Source organism: Equus asinus, chromosome 20, assembly GCF_041296235.1.
Source record: "Equus asinus isolate D_3611 breed Donkey chromosome 20, EquAss-T2T_v2, whole genome shotgun sequence".
Lineage (NCBI taxonomy): Eukaryota > Metazoa > Chordata > Mammalia > Perissodactyla > Equidae > Equus > Equus asinus.
The window spans coordinates 91,482,516-91,507,897 of NC_091809.1; the positions used below are offsets into that span (position 1 = coordinate 91,482,516).

Sequence of the window (25,382 nt, forward strand, 5' to 3'; positions counted from 1 at the left end):
GGGCAGCTGCCCCTGTGTTTCTGGTCTCCGCCCCCCTCATCAGGAGCACCAGGGGAGAGAAGCTGAGTGCAGTCTCCTCAACCTGACCCCTCTGTGGACTCATCTTGTCTGACGGGCCATGTGCTTCCAGCAGAGGCAGAGCTCAGCTACCCCACTGGTAACACAGCAACCCCTAAAATTCATCCAAGATTAGCCTCCCTTTCCCAGTCCTTGCTGCACCCTCAGTCACTTTTCTTCCTTGTCCCCTTATTTCCAGCCCCTTGATAAGAGTCCAAGGCCCTCAGGTTCTTCTTGATCTGAGCCTCTACCCTTTGTGTCTGCCCTGAGTTGATTTCCTCTCCCCACACAGCTCCGCGATTCCCTGAAGAATGTTTGTCTACATCTCACAAATCTCCTTTGTTGCTTCCCCCTTCTCCTCCCAGCTGCGCTCCAGGTTTCTCTGCTGGTCATCTCTAGATGTCTCAGAACTGCTTCTCCAGCTGCCAGTCTCTCCCTGCACTGCTTACCCCAATCGTGGACACAACCCCCTCTTCAACTCCCCAAAGCACAGCTAGTGCCAGGCTGCAGCATTAATGAAACTTTCGCGAGCTTGAGGATGACATGAGTGATTACAAGACAAAACAGATCATGTGAAACTGAAAATTCTATAACTAGGGAAAGAAACATCCACCTAATATAGTAATTGTCCCTGCCAGTAGGAAACTGCCTGCAAGGAAGACACTTCGCATCATTATGTAGGATAATACAGCCTCTCATGGTCTCAGCCTCTTGGACTAAGATAGGATCTGGGCTTTACCTTGGATAATGTGTGCCCCCTAATAGCCCACCAAAGAGCTTCTTCCCCAGGGCCATGCAAACTGTCCTACTGGTGGATCCTTCACCAGGCCGGGGAGAGGCAGGAAGCTGAAGTCAGTCCTCTCTTCACTCGCCAAGTGGTGAGTGAGCCTGGAGGGGTTCCTGTGTCTAATTCGCACAAAGGCCCAATGTTAATAGCATTCTGGAGAGGTACATTTCATGGCCTACTGTTTTTTAGAAGAGAACAGGTACTCACATTAGAGAAAATTAATTGTGCTGACAGGTTTTTTGTTTTTTTGACTTTGTGAGGATCTTTGAGATGAAAAGCTAATGGTAGGAATAGTACCCAAAATGTTGACATTATTAATAACTTATATCAATATGAACGTCTAAAGCTTTAGGGCAAAGAAAGTTTCTTATCTCATAATCTGTTTTCAAACAACAAACACATTTAAGGATCTCTCTCTGAGAAAAGTAAGCTGCAAGACAATACATTTTTTAAAATTACTACGTGTTTAATTAATTTTTCAAGATGAAGTTCTGTTCAGTCTACTAGATGTGTTTATTCTGTACAACTACATCTCGATGTTTAAGCTGATTCTGAGAACTCTTCCCAAGTTGAAGAAAAACACATCCATGAGACACCTGGAGAAGGAGAGGAGACATGCAGGGCCTGGGGAGGTGGGTGAAGACCTCTCCCTAAGGTGTCATGGGGTCGGGTATTTTATCCCTCATGGGATCACAGTAGGCTACCAATTCCACAGCTGCCCCTTTGACCTATGTAAATTCTGGATGTGAATGACCATCTGCTGGGTCATATCTGCCAGAGCAAGTATCATCGCCCAATCAGGTGGGACAGGTGCCCAACAAGGAGGTCGCCCAGTGCCTCAGGTGGTCTGTGGAAGTGATTTCGACAGCTCCTCAGTTGTTTGCTTCTCATTCTATGCCACTCTTCTTAGGAAGGAGAACCCAGATTTGACCAGGTCTCCCTCCTTCCAAAGCTTCCACTGCCTGGCCATACCTATTTATATTCCCTAAATTAGTTTTCTTTTTTGTACCTTTTTTCCTGATACTCCTCAGTCTAGAGCACCTTTCCTCCACAGTCTCACCATATGAATCCTACATAGTCCGCAGGGTTCAATTGAAGTGCCACGTGCTCCATGAAGTCTCCAATGAACTACACCCCTCTCAGCAAGAAGTGCTCTGATTGCGATTCACATTGACCGCTTCTCACCTCTGGCTTTTGCTTTGTCATTAATCAGATACATCTGTCTTCTCTCCTGACTGTGAACCGCTTGAGGTCTGAGATTGTGCTTCCTCCCCATGGTGAAATGTAGGGTCTTTCATTATTCACTCAATTGATGTATTTAGCTGATTCGGGCTCATTGTGACCTTTGCTACAGAAGATGATTGAGCTTTTCCTCTGTGGTCTGCAGAGAAGTTTCCAGTATGTTCTGGTCAACAGGCAGGAGGGGACTTGTCAGTGTGAGAGTGCCCAAGGGAGAATTAACATAGATACCGTCAGCACACAGTGGGTAGAAACACCCAGAGGAGAGATGCAAGGTACGTACACATGAGTAGGCAGGGCACACTTCTCTCCAATGTCTCCCTCACTTCAGGCAAATAAGAGTGAGAGGACACTGAGGTCTTACCCTTTAACCAGAAAATGCCCACAATCCATAAGTGGCAATGGTGATATCCTGAAGTCAAGTTCCCGAGTGAACAGATCTAGCATCCATTTTATTATGCACTAATGTTTATGGTCAGCTGGGGGTTGGGAGGTGGTAGACGACTATTCATTCAGGATCTCCTTGGTATTTATATTTGTAGCTCTTTGTTCTTTTTCAGAGCTCCATTTGTCACTTTCTATGAAATGCTGAGTTTAAACCACTCTGGTCATGTTTGGGGACCAGACAAATAGATCTCTCAGGAGCTGAAGCCAACCATCTCCTTTCTATCTTCACTGACCAACACTTCTATAGGGACTGGATGAATGGAGGCTCTCACAGCAAGAGGGTGCTTCCACTGCTCCAACATGGGCACTCAGCTCTGCTTTCTCTGTTCCTGTGTGCTCTCCAGTCCAGTGTCTGCATTGCTTCCAGGGTCCAAGTCCTAAAACACAAGTCTGACCATGTTCCTCCCCTGTTTAAAATCTTTCAGTAACTGCCCTTTGTCCAGAAGAAGACCAAGATCAGGTTCCTTGTCTTGGCACTCAAGGTTCTCTAGGACCCACCTCCATCTCCTCCTTGCACATTATGCTGAGGCCATGCCCAATTACTGGGGGTCCACACTGTGCTCTTATTCACCTCACGCCCTTGCCACTGCTTTAGCTTATTTTTGTGCTGTTCTTTCTACTCCTTTTTGCCTGGCTAGATCCAGCTCATCTTTTAAGCATCTGATTTAATGTCCTCTTCTTCAGGAAGCATTCTGAAGATCCTCTCACTATGACTTAAATGTCTCTTATCTGTGCCTACCCCTAACATAGCATTTGGTGCCACTTGATATTATCTGTGTACGTGTCATCCACAGCACATCCAACTGCTTCTTGATGATAGAGACCGAGCATATTCATCATTGTATAACCAGTAGTTGGCAAAATGCCTGGCACAAAGTCAGCATTGAATAAATTCTTATTGGATAGAATTCCAATTTCTTCTATCTTACAACTTGTTAAATGAATACTGATTTGTTAGATGGATCCTGCATGTCATTTTTTCAAATCTACAGGTATAGTGGTTCTGTTAATGTATAATAGTAGCCCAGTGCTAGCTCTCAGAGCCAAAGAAGCTCCGTTTTCTTGAAGAGTAAATAAACCCTACCGTCCTTCCAGCACCCAGTTCTCCAAGTGCCAGGCAATGCCCATAAGAGTTAGGATGATACAATCAAGCACCCAGTCATTGCCTCAGGTGAGATTTGTGGCAGCACAAAAGCTCAGACACTTCTCATAAATGTCTCTGCCAGAGAATGGTCTTAGTTTAAAAGCAGGTTGGAGGAGCTGGCCCCGTGGCCAAGTGGCTAATTTCTCACACTCCGCTTCATCGGCCCGGGGTTTCACTGATTCGAATCCTGGGCGCAGACATGGCACCTCTCATCAGGCCATGTTGAGGGGGCGTCCCACATGCCACAACTGGAAGGACCCACAACTAGAATATGCAACTGTGTACTGAGAGGGATTGGGGGAGAAAAAGCAGGAAAAAAAAAAGATAATCCAAAAACAACAACAACAAAAAGAGGGTTGGATACCGTTGACCATTTCTTCCTAAAAGCTCAGAATTCCTTCCTGCTTGGAATCATGCTGGCTGCTTATCTCTCAAGATGCCTCTTTGCATTAGCTGCACCATTTATTGTATTATGGCTTTCTGTTCAAGTAATGATCAATCACATTTCCTTTGAAACAATCACTTTGCAGAGGGAAATGGGGGATTGAGTCATTTATTTATTTGCCAACAAATATTGACTACCTACATGTGTATACATCTGTGAGAAAAAAATAGACAAAACTTATTGCCCTAGTCGAGCTTAGGTTCTAGGGAGAGAAACAGAAAATAACCATTATAAATGAGAATATTATGTAATATTGAAAGTAATAGGTACTATGAAAACTACAATAGAGCAAGTAAGGGGGATCAGAAATGTACTAGTGGTTTCTTTTGTTGATTGGTTGGTTGTTTTTTTTAAAGGAGGGTTAATTTTTTTGGTTTATGTCGTGACTTTTCAGGTGTACATCATTATATTTTGACTTCTGTATAGCCTACATCATGTTCACCACCAAAAGTCTAGTTGCCATCCATCACCAGTCACATGTGCCCTAAAGGGGGGTTAATTTTAATAGAGGTACTGATAGGCCTCAAGGAAAATTGAAACATTTGAGCAAACAGTGGGAGGAGATGAGAGAGCAAGCCATGTAGATATACAGCCTGAGGGAACAGCCAATACAAGACCTTAAGGAAGTTTGAACAAGGAACAGTGAGATCAATTTGGGGGATGTAGAGTGAGTGAGAGGGAGAGTAATAGGAGGTGAGATCGGAAAGGTAATAGGTGGCCAGGGCTCAGGTTACATAGAACCTACTAGATCTTCATAAGGACTTTGATTTGTATTCTGAGATGAACAGGAAGCCATTGCAGGACTTTGAAGAGATGTAACATGATCTGAGCTTATAACTGATCCCTCTGGTTCTGTGTTGAGAATAGACTCTATGGGGGCAGAGGAAAAGTGGAGAGATCCTATAGGAGTCTACTGGTATTATCCAGATGGAAACAATAGAGGCTTGGACCAGTGTAGAAGCTGGCTGGGGTAGTGGAGAGAAGTGGTTACATTCTGAATATATTTTGGAAGGAGATGTGATAGGATTTCCTGATGTAGGGTATGACAGAGAGAAGTGAAGGATGATTCCAATGTTCTGGGTATGAGAAACTGAAAAGATGGAGTTGCCATGAAGTGAGCCAAAGAAGACTGCAGGTGGAGCACCGGTGTGGGGCAGTCAGGAGTTAGACCTACTAAATGTGAAGCATCTATTGATATTCTACAGGGAGACATCAAGTGGCAGGTAGATACAGGGATCTAGAGTTCCAGAGACAGGTCAAGCTGTAGTGATAAAGATGGTTGAGACATAAATGGAGAAGAAGTCCAAGGACTAAGAATCAGGCATTCCAATACTGAAAGGCAGGGAGAGAAGAGAAACAGAGACTGAGAAGGAGAACATCACTGAAGTGGTAAGAAAACCAAGAGATGTCCAAAGACAAGAGAGAAGAAATTATTACTGGGAGAAGGGAATGATCAGATCTGTCAGTGGGTCAAATAAGATGAGGACTGACAACTGACATTGGGTTTATCAATGTGCTGGATGTTGGTGACATGGGATACTAGCTTAAATAATGTCTCCCCAAATTTCTATCTACCCAGAACCTCAGAATGTGACCCTGTTTGGAAATAGAGTCTGAAGATATATTTAGTTAAGTTAAAATGAGGTCATACTGGATTAGGATGGACCCTAAATCCAACGACTAGTGTCTTTATAAGAAGACGATGTAAAGACACAGAGAGACACACAGGGAGATGCAGTGTGACGACAGAGGCAGGAATTGGAGTGATGCAGCTATAAGCCGAGGAAAGCCAAGGATTGCTTGCAACCGCCAGGAGCTAGGAATAGGCAAGGAAGGATTCTTACCTAGAGCTCTCAGCCCTAGAAAACTAATACACTTGGTGTTGTAGTCGTCTCACACTGCCATAACAACAAAATACCATAGACTGGGTGGCTTCAACAATGGAAATTTACTTTCTCACAGTTCTGGAGGCTGGAAGTCAGAGATCAGGGCACTGGCATAGTTGGGTTCTGGTGAGGACTGTCTTCCTGGTTTGCAGATGGTTGCTTTCTCACCGTGTCCTCACGTGGTGGATGGAGAGAGAGAGAGAGAGAGAGAAAGCACTCTCTGGTGTCTCTTCTTATAAGGACCTCACTCTCATTGTCTCATCTAACCCTAATCAGCCCCAAAAGGCCCCATCTGCAAAACCATCACACTGAAGGTTAGAGCTTCAACATATGAACTTGGGAGGGTGCGCAGTTCAGTCCACGGGACTTGGTAAAGCAGTCATTTAACCACTCTGTATCTCGATTTCCTCATCTGTCAAATGGGATAATAATAGAACCCACCTCAGAGAATTGTGGTGAGGAGTAAATGAATTACTATCTGTAATATTCTTAGAACAATAGATACTAAAGGCTGTATACCCTTAACTATTATAATGATTTATGAATCTAATCATTTTGTTTTGAAATTAAAACACTCATTTTCGCTTGTTCTTTGCTCAATTCTCAATTAACTCATTAATTTGACAGATTAAATTTCCCTAAGTTTCTAAACACCAATTTCACACTTAATCAAATTCTCTTAAACATTTCAAATTCAGGAAAAAAACCTTATAAATCTAGCAAATAAAATTTTCCTAATATTTAGACACTGTTTAAGCAATCGAGTGACTAAATTCCCTTAAACATTTCAAACTAAAGTCACAAATTTAAAATGTGATTATATCAAACTCTTCAAACATCTATCATGGTCAGTGTTAAACAAAATTGTTCTCAAGCACTGTTAACTCTTATAATGCTGATAAATAAAATCTTACACATTTAGATTAGTTTACCTTAAGCATTTCAACATCTTAAGAATCAAATTTATAAATTTAGAATATTGGATTTTCCTAAGCATTTAAATATTGACTGTAAATTTAGCTAGTTAAGTTCTCCTAAATATACCCATTAAAATCATAAATTTAGTAATTTTCTACTATGTCATATTGTTAGTCATTTACCTTAAAAACATAAACAAAGCAGAATTGTGATAACAAAATGTGTTATTGCACTCAAATAAATATAACTTACACAAATGTATCATTACTTCATCATTTATAATTCTTAACTGTTATACCTTTCTGGTATTACAAAGCTACTTTTCCAAATAACAGGAACTGAATATCAGTTCAAGTCCTCAGTAGCAACTGAGATTACAGATGGCTCGTCTGCGATCTGACTTCCAAATTGCAGTAGGGGGATAACTGTGCACGGACATGGCAAAGGGCATGAGTTGCCTCCCAAGGGAATTTCACCAGAGCTATGAATGAACATGACAAGTCCCTTCTCATGGCTGCCTTCTGCTAGCCATACTGTCAGTGGGGGACAACCCCAGACTTTTTAAATGGAATTTCATTTCACCATCCAGTGAATCACATATATCCTAGGAACCTTTCAACCTTCACCCTTACCCAATTTTTTTATCATAACTTTTTTCCTTTTACCTCCCTGATTTGGGTAGATGTAATTCTCCGTGCACACACACACATACATGCACACACGCACAGCAGTTATGCTCAAGCGTCCTGAGAAGACTTCATTTACTCTCTTTTCTTTTTCATCATCCTTGATTCTCTAGTCATTTAACCGCGAGCTCTTCAAGAGCAGGGTGTGCATTGGTCATCTTTGTGTTTCTGGTGATCAGCACATTTGCCTGGTGCTCTATAAATGTTTGTTGAATGAATTAATAAATAAATACAATGAATTGTTAACTTGGAGTAAGAAACTCCAAATAACCTCCACCTAACTTCATCAGGTAGGGTACGTTTTGCTTTGCAGTAATTCCCTAACTTGCTCCTTCCCCTGAAAACCTCTGACAGCACTCTTCTTCCTTTTGAATGGCACCTCACGCATAGCCCTTGCTTCTTGCTTGTTTCTGATGCACCTCTCTCAGTAACAGTTCACGTGTCACATCCGCTGCCATTCACCACCTCTCCCCCTCAAGGTTGACTTGACAATGGATCTTAACACACTTTCCTACCAGGTCTGGACTGTTCAGAATTCTTTTCTGAACTGAGAATCCTTTTTAGAAAGGCACAGTAATGGAGCTGGCATCCAAGCTGCAACAATTTGCCACCCTGGGCGTAGTACCTAAGAGCATACATGTGGATCCATAAAGGTATGGTCGCAGATTCTGGCTTTGACATTTACTCCCTTTGTTATTTGGCTTTTCTCAGACTCAGTTACCTCTGTAAAAATGTAGTTGTAATATCTGTCACAGAGGGTCAGGGAAGTATTGAATGAGATAAGGTGTGCAAAGCTCTCAGGGTGCTGGAGTGCTCAATAAATAGGAGTTATTAGGCAAATGGACACTCATTTTCCAACTGTTGCCCCAATCCCCTGACCGGAAGTCTAGTTAAATTCACACTTTATTTCTTTAGCATACTGATTCTTAAAGGGGTGGAGAGAGGGAGTGGAGAATAAAGAATGCCTGCTTTGGGGAAAGGGAGAAGCTAATCAGATTCTAAGCAGGCAGGGCATGATGTTTCTTCATATATTTGCCAAGCTGTGCTAAATAGCTAAGTAATAGTCAACAAAATGGTAAGATTTTTATGCTTTTTAAATAAAATTTTAAATGCAAGTTTAACAATATTAAGCACATAGAAGATTGAATCAAGTAATGAGTCACTTCAATTTTTGACAAGCTTCTTAGTTCAAAGCCCTTAGATACTTCCTGTAATCAAAACCCATTTTCAAATTCAGAGGGAGATATTATCTAATGATCCACTCAGTCTTTTCATGTTCTTAATTTGGGGTCAGTTTCAATGGCCTGTCTCATATCAGCTGTCATTTTTGTTATCAAAATGTCACTTCACATTACAGTTTTCATTGGGACAGTTCTCATCTTTGGTTTCAATTCAATTTAATTCAAATCACATCTATATGTCTCAGGACAATTGAATTCACTTAGAATCCCCTCTGGTTAGATAAGACTGTAACCACTACTTCCTGTTGATGCCACTGAAGTTCCTGATACTTTCCAAACCTGTGATGTTGCCTGGGAGGCCACTGGATCTGATAACAGGCATACTGCGGCTTCTGCCCATTGAAGTGGGCCTGGCGCCAGCCCTGGAACCAGCTAGGCCAGCCTGTGGCCACAGTGCTTGCGTCACCTTTGCTATCTCCAGTGTTGATGCCACAGTCTCCACCACCCCATCCCCTCACCAAAATCCTACTGGGTCAGTGCTCTTCTGAACTATAGAAAAATTTTTCTTTATATCTCATTTTATGGAAATCTTGGCTGAGAAACAGCTCGTTAAATTATAAGAGTTTGGAAAGGTGTTGTAATTTGCTTATTTTGTTTTGTTGGTTCAGTTGAGTTTTTCCCCCGTAAAAGACAGACAAAAAGGGTTGGACCACAGCACAATTCACCCATGCCATACTTAAAATTGCCTTCTCTTGGAACAATTAAACTACTTTTTTTCACATCTGACTGCATACGTGACTTTCCCTAGGAGAAGTTTGTTTCCAAGAAGCTTTTCTTGCGAGACCAGTAGTAGAGATGACCTCACCACTCCTCCAGACATACTGAAACTCCTTTATCCCATCATCTTATAGGCTCGCAGACCAAAAGAACTCTGGGGCCTTAGTGTCCCCTGTGCTTTGCAGGAAAACAAAGGATCCTGGACCAGGCAGGATCAGGACCCAAAAACAAAGCCAACTAAAGAAGAGAGAACCAGTAGACCACTCCGCAGTATTGCCACGGGCTGAGCTTAATTCCAACTAACCGCATACACAATGGAAACTCACCAAGTGAGCAAAGCCCAGCTATGGAGGTCAGGTTGAAGCTGCGCTATGACTTGGCCATTGGCAGCATGGCCTCTGCTAGCGGTATCCCTGGGTAGGGGGACTGGTGAAATATTGGTTGAGGTCATAGCCCAGCCCTTTGAGGAGACTTCAGATAAGGCTGTAACAAACCAGGGATAGAGGTGGTCCCTACGGCCGGCACTTTGGGAAAGCTCTACCCAACGCAGGCTGAAGGGACTGCTCAAATGGAGAGGTGAAACAAAGGTCAGAACAGAGAAGAATGAGGTTGTGCATAAACTGAGGGGGCAAATGAGAAACACATGCAGGTCACTAACCATAGGCATCCAGAGAAATAGAATAAGAAGATAGGAAGCCATAAGTGGGATATGGCACCTGTTGCATGCTACTAGCTTGGGCTAGGGTTTCTTAAAGTTACATCATCTGGCTAGATTTACAGTGTAGAAAACCAGGCAGAATCTCAGATGTATAAAGTGGGCTTTACAGAGTGAGTTTAGGAACGATGTAATTGCTAAAGCTTAGACTTTGAAGTTAGAAGTCTTGGGTTCAAATCCTAACTCTGACACTTAACAAGTGTGGCTTGGGACAAGTTAATCTCTCTACATCTCTGTATCCTCCAGTAGAGAACCTCCTAGGGTTCTTTTAAGGATTTGTAGAGTTCATATCCTAGTTCCTGGAACACAATAGGTATTCAAAACTGAAGGGATGTGGTACGTGGTCTCCTTGGCTAATAACAAGACAACTAATTCCAGACCACATTCATTGGTGGGGCTGAGCCTGTTGACAATTCGCCTTCTGTGATAAGGAAGGACTCAGGGACTGGCAAACTAGGCCAGCGGGAGTGGGTCTCACAGCTGAGAGAAGGGACCCTGGGAACCAGGGCCTGACCTGGGTGGTTGGTTGGGAAGTAGAGCCATTCGGAAGATGCTCCAGGGCTGATATCAGCTGGTCTGGGAAAGTCGTGTTTGAATTACAATATAAGGCAAATATCCATTCACATTTTCCTCCTCGACTCAGAAAGGAACTCCCTTTCCCAGGGGTGTGGGTGTGCCCACACCCAGGTACATGCTTCAAAGCCAAAGGTCATAGTCGGACACAGCTTTCCCTCTACAGTGTATACACTCTGGCTTTTATTACTTTCTCTAAGTTACAGCCTCATGCGTGAACATTTGATCTTTGAAACGCAGTCCATATAGTCCAGTCCAAGAATGTTTGTGGCTCTCCCATAGTGTATGAGCATATTTTTTTTTTTTTAAAGATTTTATTTTTTCCTTTTTCTCCCCAAAGCCCCCCGGTACATAGTTGTGTATTCTTCGTTGTGGGTTCTTCTAGTTGTGGCATGTGGGACGCTGCCTCAGCGTGGTCCGATGAGCAGTGCCAGGTCCGCGCCCAGGATTCGAACTAACGAAACACTGGGCCGCCTGCAGCGGAGTGCGCGAACTTAACCACTCGGCCACGGGGCCAGCCCCGAGCATATTTTTTATTATTGTTCTGTCCATGGAAGTGACTCTAGCTCTCTTTCTCTCTGTGATTGCAGCATTAATACCCTTAATCTATACTGGGAGATGCCCTGTGTTTAAATTAAGCTGAATGCTGGGCTGAGTCTGAAACACAAGAGATATTGCTACCCTAAGTCTGGGGCTCTGTTGAAAAAGCCCATCCTTCACAGCTGGGAAACAAGGAATTGATGTGGCACCATGCAGAACCTCTCTCATCTCTTCAGCCTTACTTCCTCCTGCTCCACTCCTCACACCAAGTTCTGACAACTCCTCCAACACACCATGTGTCCTTTCCTGCCTGTGTGCCTTCACACAGGCTCTTTCCTCTGCCTAAAAGGCCTTACCTCCTCTCTTGATGGACTCCCCTTCAGCCTAAATGGCCCAGCTCAAGACTTACCTTTCAGAATCCTCTTGTAGACCTCCTCAGTCCCCTCAAAGTTCATCCTTCCCTCCTCTTTGCAACCTTATTATTCAGCTTCTGACATTGTAATTTCTCCCTCTGTGAGCCCTTTGAAAGCAGAGGGTGTGTCTTACTCACGGTATCTGTATCTCCAGCATCTATCACAGCACCTGGCACTTGTTTGATACACATTAAAAATATATGGATGAAAACCAAAACATTCTTTTTATTTCTTCTTCCTACAGAAACGATGACTATGAGTAAGAGGACTGCTTGTGCCAAGGACACAGTAGGACAACCATCTTACAAAGATCTTAAGGAACTTTTCCCATCCAACAACATCCGGACGACTCCAGTGACCAAATGCTCAGCTGTACCCACAGCAATAACTGGCCATCTTTCCAGATTGGGTTTGGTGGACATGAACAGTCCAGCCATCTTCAGGTGGCCTAAGGTGGTATGCTGTAGGGGAAGCACATCTCATTGCTGAGAACCAAGATCAGACTATGGAAGAAACCAACTAATATAGCGAGACAACTAAAAGTAACCAGGACTACCAGGACTCTTAGTGATCAACAAAGCCCTTAGTGATGGAGTCATAGCACCTGCCCTGGCAGCATCACTCTTAGGTGATATTTGCTTGAATGCCCTGGAAGGACAGAATATTTTAAAATATATCCAGGTGCTAAATAGGCAGCAGATCTAATTCACACTGGACTACCTTTGAGCTAATAACTGTCACCAGAAAATAATTTCACCCAAGAAGTGCTCCAGCTTTGCAAGGAATAGCCCCAGGAGAGTAATAGGATAGGCATGCCATTCCCCTGGAGAAACTCTAGTGCAAGGAGAGTTAGTTCACAGCAAATTCACTGCTCCCTCCCATGCACATGGCTGTGAGTACCAGTTGATCATGGCCCTCTCTCCTGCTAAACCCAGATTCTGAGGAGTCAGAATCTCCAACACTGTTTTCTAGATAGCCAGCAGCCACTTCCTTACAACAGGGGTTGGCATTAGAATGAAAGTTACTTGTCATCCGTGTTAGAGAGGCATTCATCTCACTGGCGTAAGCATCTGGAATACCCTTCCCCAGGCACATTTGTCCACTGAGGGAACAGCCTCAGCAATAGATGTACCATTGTGTGAGCTGAGTTCATGGAGAGATAACACAGCTGTCCCCGATGGAAGGCACAACTTTTGGGCCCTCTTGGCCTGAGTGCCTTCTGGGGTATTTCCATATGCAACAGCCCAGAGGCACAGCCTTGGGCAGCCACAAACAGGTTTCCTTTTCACTTCTAGACACATATATCACTTTCACAGCGCTTGGGGAACGGAAATACCTACAAGAGTGAAGGTCAAGGGCTCTCCTTGGATATCTCATTCATTACTCAGTTTCCTTTGTGACCACATCAGCCAGCCTACTACCAGCTGTGCTCCTCATCCTCACTGCTTCTGCCTCCATACAAGTGAAACCAAAGGCCTCAGCATAACCCTCCCAGGGGAGGCTGTTACCTAGTGGTCCTCTCTCTCCCATTATGAGTGCAAGGTACCCCATCTACACATTTGCACCACTTCTCCAAGATAACATTTCCCTTTTCATACAATCCCTTTGCAGCAGACTCTTCATTTGAAGTAACAGTTCAGTGTGGGACTAACTGGGTAGAAGCAGGATCATTGCATGTCTTCAGAAAGTTCTTGTTTCCACAGCTGCCTGATAGAAGGAACTACCCTGATGTCAGATCTAAAAAGAATGGAGGCCTTTGGTTGTGTGAGGCAGTGTTACTACACTTCAGCTTCACGTGTTCCCCAGCCTGCCTAATCTATTTCCATCTCTGATTGGCTTTCAACCTCCAGGATCTAAAGGGAACCCAAGGTTCTGCCTGTGTCTGATGACATGAGAAGAATTCAAACTTCTTTGCCCAATGTTCCCTTCTGCCTGTTCCTTCTCATTCAGACATCTTCCAACATACCAGTCTTTAGAACCAAAGCATGAAGGACTAGTGCCAGCAGGATAGTCAGCAGAAATATTCTCTCTAGAGCTAGGCAGATAAGCCCAGAAGAATGGTCCCAGAGAAAGCAGACTGGCCCCAATAGATATCAGGCAGCCATCCCAATAAACTTTGACATGTCCTCAGCGCTGGGAGCCTGGGTGGGGGATCCGGGGGTAGCCATGCCTATTGTTCCCCTGCAAGATCTTCTACTCAGAGAGCTAGCAGCCCCGGGGTACTAATGAGTATGCTACAGGCTTGAAGGTGGCTTTATAGGGGCCAGTAGGCAGCAGCCTGCCCACATGGCAGGCAAGTGGCTTTATGTCTGGAAAGCTTGGAGTAGCCAGTCCAGCCACAGCCAGAAGCTGGTTATAAATTTAAACTCCCTGAGCCCATCTGCAACTCTGCCTCTGTTCTCTTGTATTCTCTTTGATTTCCCTTTAGTTTCCTAGTAAATGTTCCTTTTGAAAAATTCCAACCTTGTCTCATTGGACTTGGGGGGAAGGGGATTCTCCAACATCTTTCCCAGGATAGAGAAGGAAATTTAAAGAACCTTGGAAAAAATGGAAAAGGCAGTGGAAAGGGATACACCCGGGTTAGACCTTAGGAAGACACCTTGAGGAAAGCTGGTTCCAAGAGATGGGGAGAGACCAATGTCTCCCCCACCCACCTGGCCCAGAGGCTCAGCCCCCTCCTCTTGCTGCCTTTGTCTTCAAGAAGATCTGCCCTGGATGTGTGTTGCTTCAAAAGCATCTTCCCAGCCAGTGAACTGGGCACATTTAGCAGGTGATGTGATGTCCAGGAAGTACACTAATACATGACCAGAGGAGGAATGGGGGAGGGGAGTGTAGGGTGGTTTCTACAATGTGGATGTTTCCAGAATGCTCCAACAATCATGACTCTAAATGGAATGACTTAGTCCTCATGGCCATCAATAGAACTACATTTCATATGAAAAGAAGAAAGTAATACTCTCACACTTAAGCCAAGGAGACTGACGAAAGTTAGATCTGGAAATTGTCCTGCTCTTCATGGCCATCCTGTCCTGTGATGGTGGGTGTTCCAATTATTGCTGCCTAACAAAGCACTACAAAGCTTAGTGGTTTAAATAAAAAGTTATTATCTCTCATGATTATGTGGGTTGGCTGGGCTTAGGTGATTGCTCTCTTTTAGGGTTTCATGGTTGCTATCAGATGGCAGCTGAGACTAGTATCATCTGAATGCCTGACTGGGTGGGATATCCATGATGCATTCTTTTCTCACATGTCTGGCTCCTCCACTGGGTTGACTGAAACAGCTGGAGGCTGGTTTGGCGTCTCTTTCCACATAGTCTCTCCACGTGGTTAGCTTGCACTTCCTCACAACATGGAGATCTCAAGGTAGTCAGACTTCTTACGTAGCAGCTGCCTTCCTTCAGACCTAACATTGCATCCCCAGTTGATGCTGCAAAGTTCTTCTAAATAGCCTCTGAAATAACAGAGTCATTCCCACCACAGACCATTGGTCAAGAGCAAGTCATAGGGCCAGGCTAGATCCAAGGGGAAGGGATTTCACAAGAATGACTACCAGAAAGTGTGGTACATTGGGGCCACTTTGGAGATAGTGGCGATGGGAGTGGAGGAGGGGATGGTGCCACTGAATCAGAGGGCTTCCTGGATAGCTGTTGCTTTAAAAGCACATGCAATATTTAACATGCACAAGGGTGGAAGGGAGGGGAGGAGTAATAAGGGGCAGAGGATGGGGGAAGGGCTATCCATGGACATTTAAATAGAGCTTAAACTAAAGAAAGGCAGTGGTCATGACTGATACAGAGCTGCCGATGTCACAAGAAACCCTGGAGGAAAAACATGATTCTTGTCATTCTACTTGACTGCTCAAAAGCTTGAGATGGATGCTTTTTTCCCCCGCATCTCTGAGCCAGAGTAAAGGTGGAAACAAGACATTCCCATGCTTGGGAACATACTTAGAGATGAAAATGCTAAATATACTAAGTAGAGGTTGTCTGTCCCTCTTCTGAAGACTTTGCTTCAAAAAGAATTATTGCAGCTAATTAAGAGAAAGGGGTTTTATCAAATCTGGTTGGAATGAGCACAACTCATGCCAGGTGTCCCCTCACATGAGGTCCCGACATCACTAGTGTTGCCATGGTTCCTTCTCCAATTGATCCCCCTCTCTTGCAGCAGTCCTGCCATATGGAATAGTCAGGGTCCAGTCCACTGCTCTACTCCCACCCTGGTCTCCTTGTAACTCAGCCACCTTGCTAGAACTTTCAAAGCAAAGTTATAGAAGCTGACTTAATGAACTGAGAAAAAGACGTAAACATGGATGTGGCCATGGCCACCTATGGCATATGGCCAAAAACAATGTCTGAAACTTGTATCTGGATCCTGATAATTCTGCAGGCCATTTAGCTGCCCATGGCCACTCATTTCACTGATGGCCAGTGAGGGCTATTGGGAGTGTCCAGACAGTTCCCTGAAAGTGCCACCCATACTCAAGCCAGAGAGGATGGCCTCACTTGTTGCTTTACTGTCCCATTCTAGATCTCTGCAAAGATTCTCTCTCACACACAGGATTCCCGAGCTGGTTGCTGACACAGAGCAAAACCAGAGGCTAAGAGTGGCCAGTGAGACCTCTCTGAAACTCAGGTTTTCTCACTGATGGGACCTTCTGACTCTTCCTCCTCCAATCCTCTCTCAGGGCTGAAGAGAGGTGACACGTCTCAATAACCTTTAATAATCACCTGCAGGCACTTCGCTAGTCACAGACCCAATGATGGCTGCCACAAGGGTCCTGCTTGGCACCTATCTTCTAAGCCAGAGATAAGTCATAGGCAGTATTCAGAGAATTCTGGTACGTCCCTGAGATGCCCATTCCAGAGAAGAGGCACATATGAATGGGACCCTTCCATTATAGCACATCCTATTCCACCTTCTATCCAACTTCATGTGAAATAGACTAACCTTCATGGAAGATGTGAAATAGTAAAGCTATGGAAAGGAAAATAATCAGAGAGAAAAATTACCCCACCAGTTGGGGAAATATCCCAGGAAAGACCTGCAGGACAACTCCAAGGAAAACAGAAAAGGGAGGGTTGGCTGGTATTCCAGGAGCTACAGAAGGTGAGCCTGGTGCTTATCTCTAGGCCCAGATGTGAGGCAAAGAGAAGTTCTGAGCTGTGCCATGAACCTGCCTCCAGTGTCGATGATGTCAGGTGTAAAACTCCCTTTGTTCATTCTCTGGAGAGAACAGATCAAGGCTCTCCAAGGACTATGGCAAAACCCACTCCTTTCTTCTTCCACTCAGAAGGTTTACTTGTCACCTACTGCCTAGGCTCCTTTGGCATAAGGGCTGCAAAACTTAACCAGCAATATTACCTCTAGTGATTTCTCACTGTGTCCAGGAGTTCTGGGCCTGGCAAGGACTAAGAACCAAGACTGAAGATGGCCCCCAAGGCCTTAAACGATCAGGAGCCAGCCCTGAAGTCCAGTCACCTTGGCCAAGCCTCAGTGGCATCAGAGTGTCCCAGCTCATCCACAGGCCAGCAGATGATTCTCATGTACCTCATCCTGGTAGGTAAGAGAAGAATAGGCCAAAAGGACCTGGGCCACAGAGACTGTCCCCTTAAGTCGTTGTTATTGACTCCCAAAAGTCTATCATAAGATAAATTTCTCCGTGAGGGCTGGATGAGCATTGCCAGACAGTTAAAAGAGTATATTTATCAACATGAGGGTTATTTATGATAAACAACACTGCATGGTATCACTTTTATGCATTTTCTTTATTTTTTGAAAATTCAACTTGTGATCCCAACGGTAAAGATAGTAAAAAAAAAAAAAAAAAAATTCTTAGGTCAATACTAAATTTATTATAGTTATTATTCCAATAATTATCCATTGCATTAAAGCTATTTCCAAACCAGTTTTTGACATAGTAATATTGATAGTTTTTCCTATCAAGTGAACATCATCTCCAAGACACTGACTTTTTCACCATTTAGATGAAATTCTTTTTGCGTGACGACAGAATCCAGATTTGAATTTATCAAAGAAAGGCAATTTCTCTAATTCACCAAACTCAAAGCTTTCAGATAATGATAAAATCATTTCTTCAAATATCTGAAGATATTTATATTCAGGGCTTCAGAGATGAGCTGATGGGCTAAATAAACTGGTAGATAAACCTTCTAGAAACAAGTTTTACCTTCATCTCTAAAAAGTAATTATTTTTAAATATGTTTTTCCCACAGGAATCTTAGAACTAAATTAAAATCTTTGTCTAAAATAAAGTTTTCAAATGAAAAAGCACACTGGAAAGTGCAGGCAAGATAAGAACCCAATAAGGGAGAGCATTGCCGAAAAGCACATTTCTTAAAGGGAAACAAATGCCCGCCCCCCGCCTGCGTGTCTACAGACTCAGATTGAAACCCTGCTGAGGGCTCATTGATCTGAGGACCCAGTGAGGCTCACGGACTTTCTTAGACAACCAGCGAGTTTGTGTTATGGCCCAACATTATGGTCGATATTTTTAAGTTTTTTTTCTGAATGGAAAGAGGGAATGCATAAATGTTTTACTGAGAATAAGACCCACGCAGCCCTGGGCCCGGCTCCCTGGAGAGAAAAAGGGTGTCTCAGCTACTATATAAGATGGAATAGGAGCAGCTACATGCTATTTTCCAATTTAGAACTCCGGGGGTTGAAAGTACTTCAACCGAAGGAAATATTTTTCTAAAATATATATTGTTTTACTTTGTTCTCTGCAATGCTGGTGTCACACATCTTGAACAGCACTGGCAGGTTTTGAAAGGATTGTATTTGAGTAAAATTAGCAAGAAGACATTTAAACTTGGCCTTCTGGTGTTTTCCACACTTGAAATGCACAGGAAGCTGCCTGCCTGTCCTGCTGCGGTGGGTCCCGGCCCTAACTAGTGCTGTTCACACCTGCTGACCTTTCACAGCAGCTCCCTGGCCTGCTGAGACTCCATTCTTCCACTTAGCAGCTTCAACAAGCCCTCTGGGGCTTTGGGTCAAGATAACACCATTTTGGCAGCAACTGCCACTTGGCTTTGAGTCTCCCCACTCTCAAAGGTGGTCCTTTTGTTCCCCCCAAATTCAAAACAGAGGAGAATGTATCTCTGTCACCAAACAGAATAAGAACGAGGACAACCACTGAGTATACGTGCAGGGGAGTGGGGGAAAACGTCATCTAGAGCCATCCCAAATGCAGTATTCTTAATTTTCTTCTACGTTTCAAAGTTTATTGATTTTGAATTTTTAGGGGACATAAAAATGGAATTTCAAAAACATAAAACAGTGGACTCAGAGGAAATCCTAAGGGTATGTCTGTGACTTTAAAGAGTTACATAAAACCAGAAAAGTTTAGTAAATTATTCAAACACTTCTTATATCTGGTAGACCAAATATTGACATTTGGCTGAATGGCTCCATTAGGTCCACTTTCCCAGGCCGTGTAAAAGCAGCTGTCACAGGTGCCTTCTTAAAGACTGTTACCAGGCGTGAAGCCTCAGTGGGACCCACTGCCCCTAAGTAGGCCCTGTCTGGCTTGGAAGAGAAGAGCAGACTCAGGAAACCCCAGCGGAGTTGTCAAGTCTTCTGAGGCTTCCATGGGGAGGCCAGGTCCTTGTGGAAGAAGGGTTTATGTAAATAAGGAAAGAACTCATGACCTTCTCTGACTCCAGAGGACAAGGCAAAATCACTGGTTTGGGAAAGGCAGATTTCAGGCTGGAAGCTGTACTTATACAGGGGTTAAGGACCAGGAAGAAAGAATAACTAAACTTTTACCCACCACTTGAAACTATTCTAGTGCATGATCTCACTGCTTTGGGTTTTAATCATAAAACATTTGCCCTGTCCCGTAGACAGAAGCAGTGGTACAGACCAGCTGGCCCTAGAAGATGCAGAAGGAACTCAAACCAGTTCCCTCCAGGCAGAGTGCTGGTTGCAGACAGTCCTGCCTGTGGGGCTGAGGATCTGTTCTGTCACTGACCAAGCCTGTAACCTCCAGACCTCACCTTTCTGGTGGGACCTCACACTCCTGGCCCTCAGGGGTCCCTGCCCAGACCCTCGTCAGTCCCCAGTGCACCAGATCACAAGCACACCTGCGGGAGAAGAGCAGTGCACCTGTGACTGTACTTGGCTACCACTCCTCTGGGCTTAAGTGGACTTTGGCAATCCCCCAAAGAGCTCAAGTGCACACCAAAAGTGTGGCCGTGACGAGCCCTGCCTTGAACTTTCTGCCTTGCTCCAGCCTCTCACTGATTGTGTGTGTGTGTGTGTGTGTGTGTGTGTGTGTGTGTGTGTGTGTGTGGAAGATTGGCCCTGAGCTTGATGCGGGGTCGGTGAGCCAAGGAGTCGAAAGAAAGATTTCTTAGACTCTTAAGATCTGGCAGTAGTGCTCTTTTATTTAGGGAATAGTATAGAATAGCATGGGGACAGGACCCATGGGCAGTCAGAGCTTCTGCTGCCTGGGGACAGGACCCATGAGCAGGACAAGCCGCTGCTGCTGCCGCCGGCATGGGGACAGGACCCATGGGCAGTCAGGGCTGCTGCTTGGGGACAGGACCCGCGGGCAGTCAGAGATGCTGCTGGCATGGCGAGCTGCTGCTGCCCCCGCTACTGCTGCCGCTGGCATGGGGAGCTGCTGCTGCTGCCAGCATGGGGACAGGACCCATGGCAGTCAGAGCTGCTGCGTGGGGACAGGACCCACAGGCAGGAGGAACCGCTGCTGCTGCGGTTTCTGCTGCCGCAAACATGGGTGGAGAGTAAGGCTAAATTTAAGGCATAGGTATGTGAGTTATCTCTTTACAAGACAAAAAAAAGTTAAAATGGTACCCCTGCCGGTAGGGTCCGGCCATTGGGCAGTCCCACAACTTTTAGATAAGAATCAAACCGGATTGAGTAAATGGCAGAAGCCACTGCTTAAATATTATCCTCAGCTAAAGACAAAGGAGGATTTTGGGAGTGGGGGTGGGGTCGTTTACATGAGGTTGCCAGACAGTAAACAACTTAAGTTCTCGCCTTCCCATTAAGAGTTTCCAGAGATAAGGCCATCCCCTCTTCCTCCTGGCACAGAAAGGGAGGCATGGAGATTTCCTTCACAAATGCAACTGTCTCTGATCAAAGGGCAAGCAAATTCCACTCCTGGGAGCCTGCTTCTCGTCTGCATTTTAAAAGTAACCAGCCTAAAATCCTCATCAAGCTAACATCTGTTGCCAATCTTCCTTTGTTTTATGTGGGGTGCCACCACAGCATGGCTTGATGAGCAGTGTTATGTCCATGCCGGGGGTCTGAATCTGTGGATCCTGGACCACCAGAGCAGAGCATGCAAACCTAACCACTACACCACTGGGCCAGCCCCCTCAATGATTTTTACTTCATGGTTCTTGGCATCCCCAGGTCACTGCACACACACAAGCACAAATGCCATTATTGTGCAGGAGCAGCTCAGAAGAGGCTAGGGCAGGCCTTCATGTCTCTCCTAGGCAGAGAAAAATGATTGAGGAGAGCATGGCCCCATGCAGAGCTGGGAGACTTGACCTACTACGTCTCTTTGCAGCAAGGTGCTCTCTGGGTCTTACCAAAATCGCTGCACGGGAATACCGGAGATAAGGCAAGGCTTCATGAGTGCACCTGCCCACCTAGCACAAGTAGCCTAGTTCTCTCAAAACCTTCTATCTCCTTGGATACCCATGGCCCTCAGTCATGGAAGCCTCGTCCCCTCATTTTATGCAAGATTCTACATGACACTCACCTCTACAACCCTGTCTGCAGACAGGAAAAGGCATCACTAAGAGTGATCCCGCTTCTCCAGGGCCATGATATGTTGGTTCAAGAAAGGATGGTGTCAGAGACTACAGCATCATGTGTAGGGTTTGTCAGGGCTACCATTTTTGGTGAAAGGTTGCCATTCACATAGTCTTTGTAACTGGATTACTAGCCTGAGGAACATCGAGCAAAGACCAAGATGCAGCATGGGGTAACGGAGAGAGCCGAGGACTGGGGCTGGGGCCCAGAGTTCTGCTCCTGTCTCTGGGGCTGAGGCCACACCTGTGGCTCCCAGATTCTTCTCACATGAGGGAAGTTGGTCCAATGTCTTCTGTGCTCTTCCACTTCTGATATCTGAGTGTGTCTGAGTTGAAGGAACTGCTTGTGCACTAAAAAAGCTGTCTAGCTGGGGTGGGGCCTGGGCATTCCTAGACTGCTATTGCCCAGAAACCCAAATGCAAACTAACCCTGGAGGAGGGTTATGATTTCCAGAGGACATTGGCTCTCTCCTCACCCCTTCATTTTTTCTCAGTTCCCTTTTCCATGGGTTTCCATTTTTAACAAATGATCTAAGAGGAATTTGATTTTGAGAATTTCCTAAATCTGTTTTAACGATCAATGATGTCTAGTGTGGCCAGGACTGGCACTCTCGAAGAAAGGAAATTCCATTTGGGATTAAATAACAGTACAGATTCTCTCAATATAGCCTCAAAGAGCTCATCATGGTCCTGCAAGTAAGCTGGAGGGAGGGAGGGCAAAGAGAGCTCTCTGTGAAGAAGTAGGTGTAAGATGAAGAAAAGAGAGAAAGGCAGTCTGTGTGGTTGGTTCATAGTCAGGGGCGGGAAGGGAGGATGCTGAGCAGCCTCCTTCTCTGGCCTAACTTCTTCAAGCAACAGCCTATAATCCCTAGCCTCAGGCTACAGGAGAAATCTTTATCCTGGCAAGCTCACGGATTTGTCCATGGCTCATGCCGGCTCAGCCCTGTGCTCCTGATAACATCAGGACAGAGGTGCCTGAAGAGCCTCTGCCCTCTAGTGGCTAAGGCTCAAACAAATATTTTACAAGAAATTGACTCAACGTTTGGGCCTGGAACATTGAACTGACAACACCCAAGCAGGCACTCTCTGAGGACAGCAGGTAACCCCTCAGCTTTAAGGGGTGGGGCTCTGTTCTCTGTGGGCTCAATGTTCATAGGTCTCTGCAGAACTCTCTGGGGAACCTGTGCAGCAGAGACCAAGATAGGTCCCATGCTGGGGAAGACACCGAGCCTGTGTAAGAGCCAGCTTTCCCATATGTGCTGACCAGCCCCACCCCTGGGGCCTACTTAGGAAGGAGTCCTGTGCAGGTGACCGTCCGGCAACATAATGTCATCTCCTGGCCAGCAAGTCTTCTCCAGCTGCAGCCATACCTTTTACACCACCAGAAGACACTAATCATGGCCATTTATCCCCATCAGTGTGGCTCATTAACCTGTCTCCCCTCTGTAGTCTGTCCACCCTCTACTCCCAAACCCTCCCCAAGCTGAGTGAATATCAGCAATACTTCAGAAGCTTTTGGCAGAAATGTGGTTTCCAAGTACTGTAGGAACAAACTCTGAATAGGCCATCTGAGCGCAACCAGCCACACCTGGCTTGTCCGGCATTTGACTAGTGTCAGGTAGGACCAGATATTGGCCTCCAGGGAGAATCAATTCCTAGGTAAGCCCCAGTGGGTTTCAAAAGCCAAACTAGAATGATCACAATGGGAGGTTTTGAGAGTTCTAGGGACTCTCCGGTGCACATGGTTTTTATTTCAAAGGGCACACTGAGGCTATGACTGTTCCACCAGGCGAATGCTGGGCAGGCAGCTGTCGGTCCTGGGGGCTGCGGGGAGACAGAGCCTGGCTCTTTGCTTCAGGCAGGGAACAGCACCACTGCCAGCCACTTGAGAGGATTCTGGCCAGAAGGCGTTTCTAGTACAGCACTGGGGAGTTGGAGGAGGACGGCCAGAACTGAGAAGACTGTGCACTGAGTAGACTCAGGCCAAGGGTGAGGGAGGAGGGTAGGAAGAGGTGAATGGGGGTGAAAGGAGCATCGTGGGATCTTCTCACTCATGTCAAATTATGGCGTTATTGATAAATGGAAAGGTTGGTGGCACAGCAAAGGGTGTGTGGAGTCAAAAAGTAGCTAAAGTGTATCCAACGATGGTTGGCAATATCACAAACATTTATATATGACTGTCATTTTTTTTGTTACCTTTATGGGGACTTCTGGGGGTTCTCTTCTGACTCCCTATATTCTCACACAAATCTCTAAAGGTTTTAAAATGATTCCCCAAATATCTCATTATCCACTCAAAAAATAGAAACTTGCTTCAATAACCTCTTACCAAAAAATTCTCAGTCAGAAAACTCTTCTTAGTATCTAATTTAAATCTCTTCTACAATACGACTATTCCTTTTTATTTTTATTTTATTTTTTTTTAAAAGATTTTTTTTTTTTTCCTTTTTCTTCCCAAAGCCCCCTGGTACATAGTTGTATATTCTTTGTTGTGGGTCCTTCCAGTTGTGGCATGTGGGACGCTGCCTCAGCGTGGTTTGATGAGCAGTGTCATGTCCGCGCCCAGGATTCGAACTAACGAAACACTGGGCCGCCTGCAGCGGAGCGCGCGAACTTAACCACTCGGCCACGGGGCCAGCCCCCCGACTATTCCTTTTTATTACATCCTGAAACACCATTTAGTCCTCATGGAATTCCACAGACCACTCCCTATGGCTTCACTCCTACCTCCTTCTTTTCCATATAATCCAAAGATTTGAAAAGACGAGAGGAGCAAATTAATAAGAAAATCAATACATTGAGGGGAAAATTACACTACCTAGGAAAGGAGACTATTTCAAGTCCCCTGAGCACCTCGTGTTCACATACAAGCAACCCCGATCCTCACAACCGGATTCTCTTATATTGCTCTCTAGTTGTGTGGGATGTGTGTGTGTGAGAGTGTGAGTTCTGGTACATTATAAGCTCCTCGAGGGCAGGGCCATATCCTCTTATTTTTGCAGCACATTGGCTCAAGACTTCCATAAAGACATGGTAGCCATCACTTGGCACACTTATAAACTCTTCTTATTCTTTCCAGCACTAAAACCAGTCTCCTAAAGATTCTAGCTTTGGTTTTCCCATGTATTGAAAGGTACTAGCCTTGACTTTTTTAACAATTACTTTGGTATTTCAGGCCCCCTTCTTCATTCGGTGCCCCTCCCCTACCCAAAGTGGTCCAAATTTTCGAGGTTTGATTATCCTTGCAAAGTTCTCCCTGGACACCCACCGTGGAGGCTGGAGGGTTCAGGTTTCTTTGGCTGTCTCTCTGGGTTGGGGAAAGGTGGAAAGGAAGATGGTTTCCTCCTTGAAATGTGGAACGGCCTCTAGGACTTCATGGGGATGAAAATATGCTGACTATTCAGGGAAGATGAATTCTTTATAGCCTAAGAAAAAACAAGACAACCCTCAGACCCTGAAAAGTCCTTCCTAACCTTCTCTGCCTGTTAAAACTGTCCTTTCCTTGGGGTAACTTTGGGGCAAATCCCAGTGGGGGTGGGAGTTGCAGACAATGTTGGGGAAACTCTCAGAGATAGAGAGAACAGAGTGACATTTCCGGGACAGGGTGAAGTCTGTCCTCCACCCCTGGTCTGTCTGAGCAGGTCCCAAAGGACTCTTCTACTGGGGTCACTGGGGTGGGGTGCCCCTACACACTGTTGAGGCCCATGAACCTAGAGGACAGGGTTCCAGGGGCCATGGTCTGGGATGGTGCTGCAGATTGAAATCAGA

At 45.1% G+C, this 25,382-nt stretch overlaps 1 protein-coding gene across 2 annotated transcripts in view; it reads left to right on the forward strand.

The window, feature by feature from the left end:
• The window catches only part of SYT9 (synaptotagmin 9), a 181,049-nt gene extending 166,126 nt beyond the window's left edge, over positions 1-14,923 (forward strand). The window contains exon 7 of one of the 2 annotated variants that reach the window (XR_011495867.1): positions 12,053-14,920. Coding sequence is in view for 1 of the 2 variants with exons in the window: in XM_014861207.3 (XP_014716693.1) it covers positions 12,053-12,061 (9 nt within the window). In the remaining variant the exon portion in view is untranslated. Of the gene's footprint in view, positions 1-12,052 lie in introns of both variants that reach the window. The other variant, XM_014861207.3, reaches the window with a different exon arrangement.
• Positions 14,924-25,382: the final 10,459 nt, after the last annotated feature.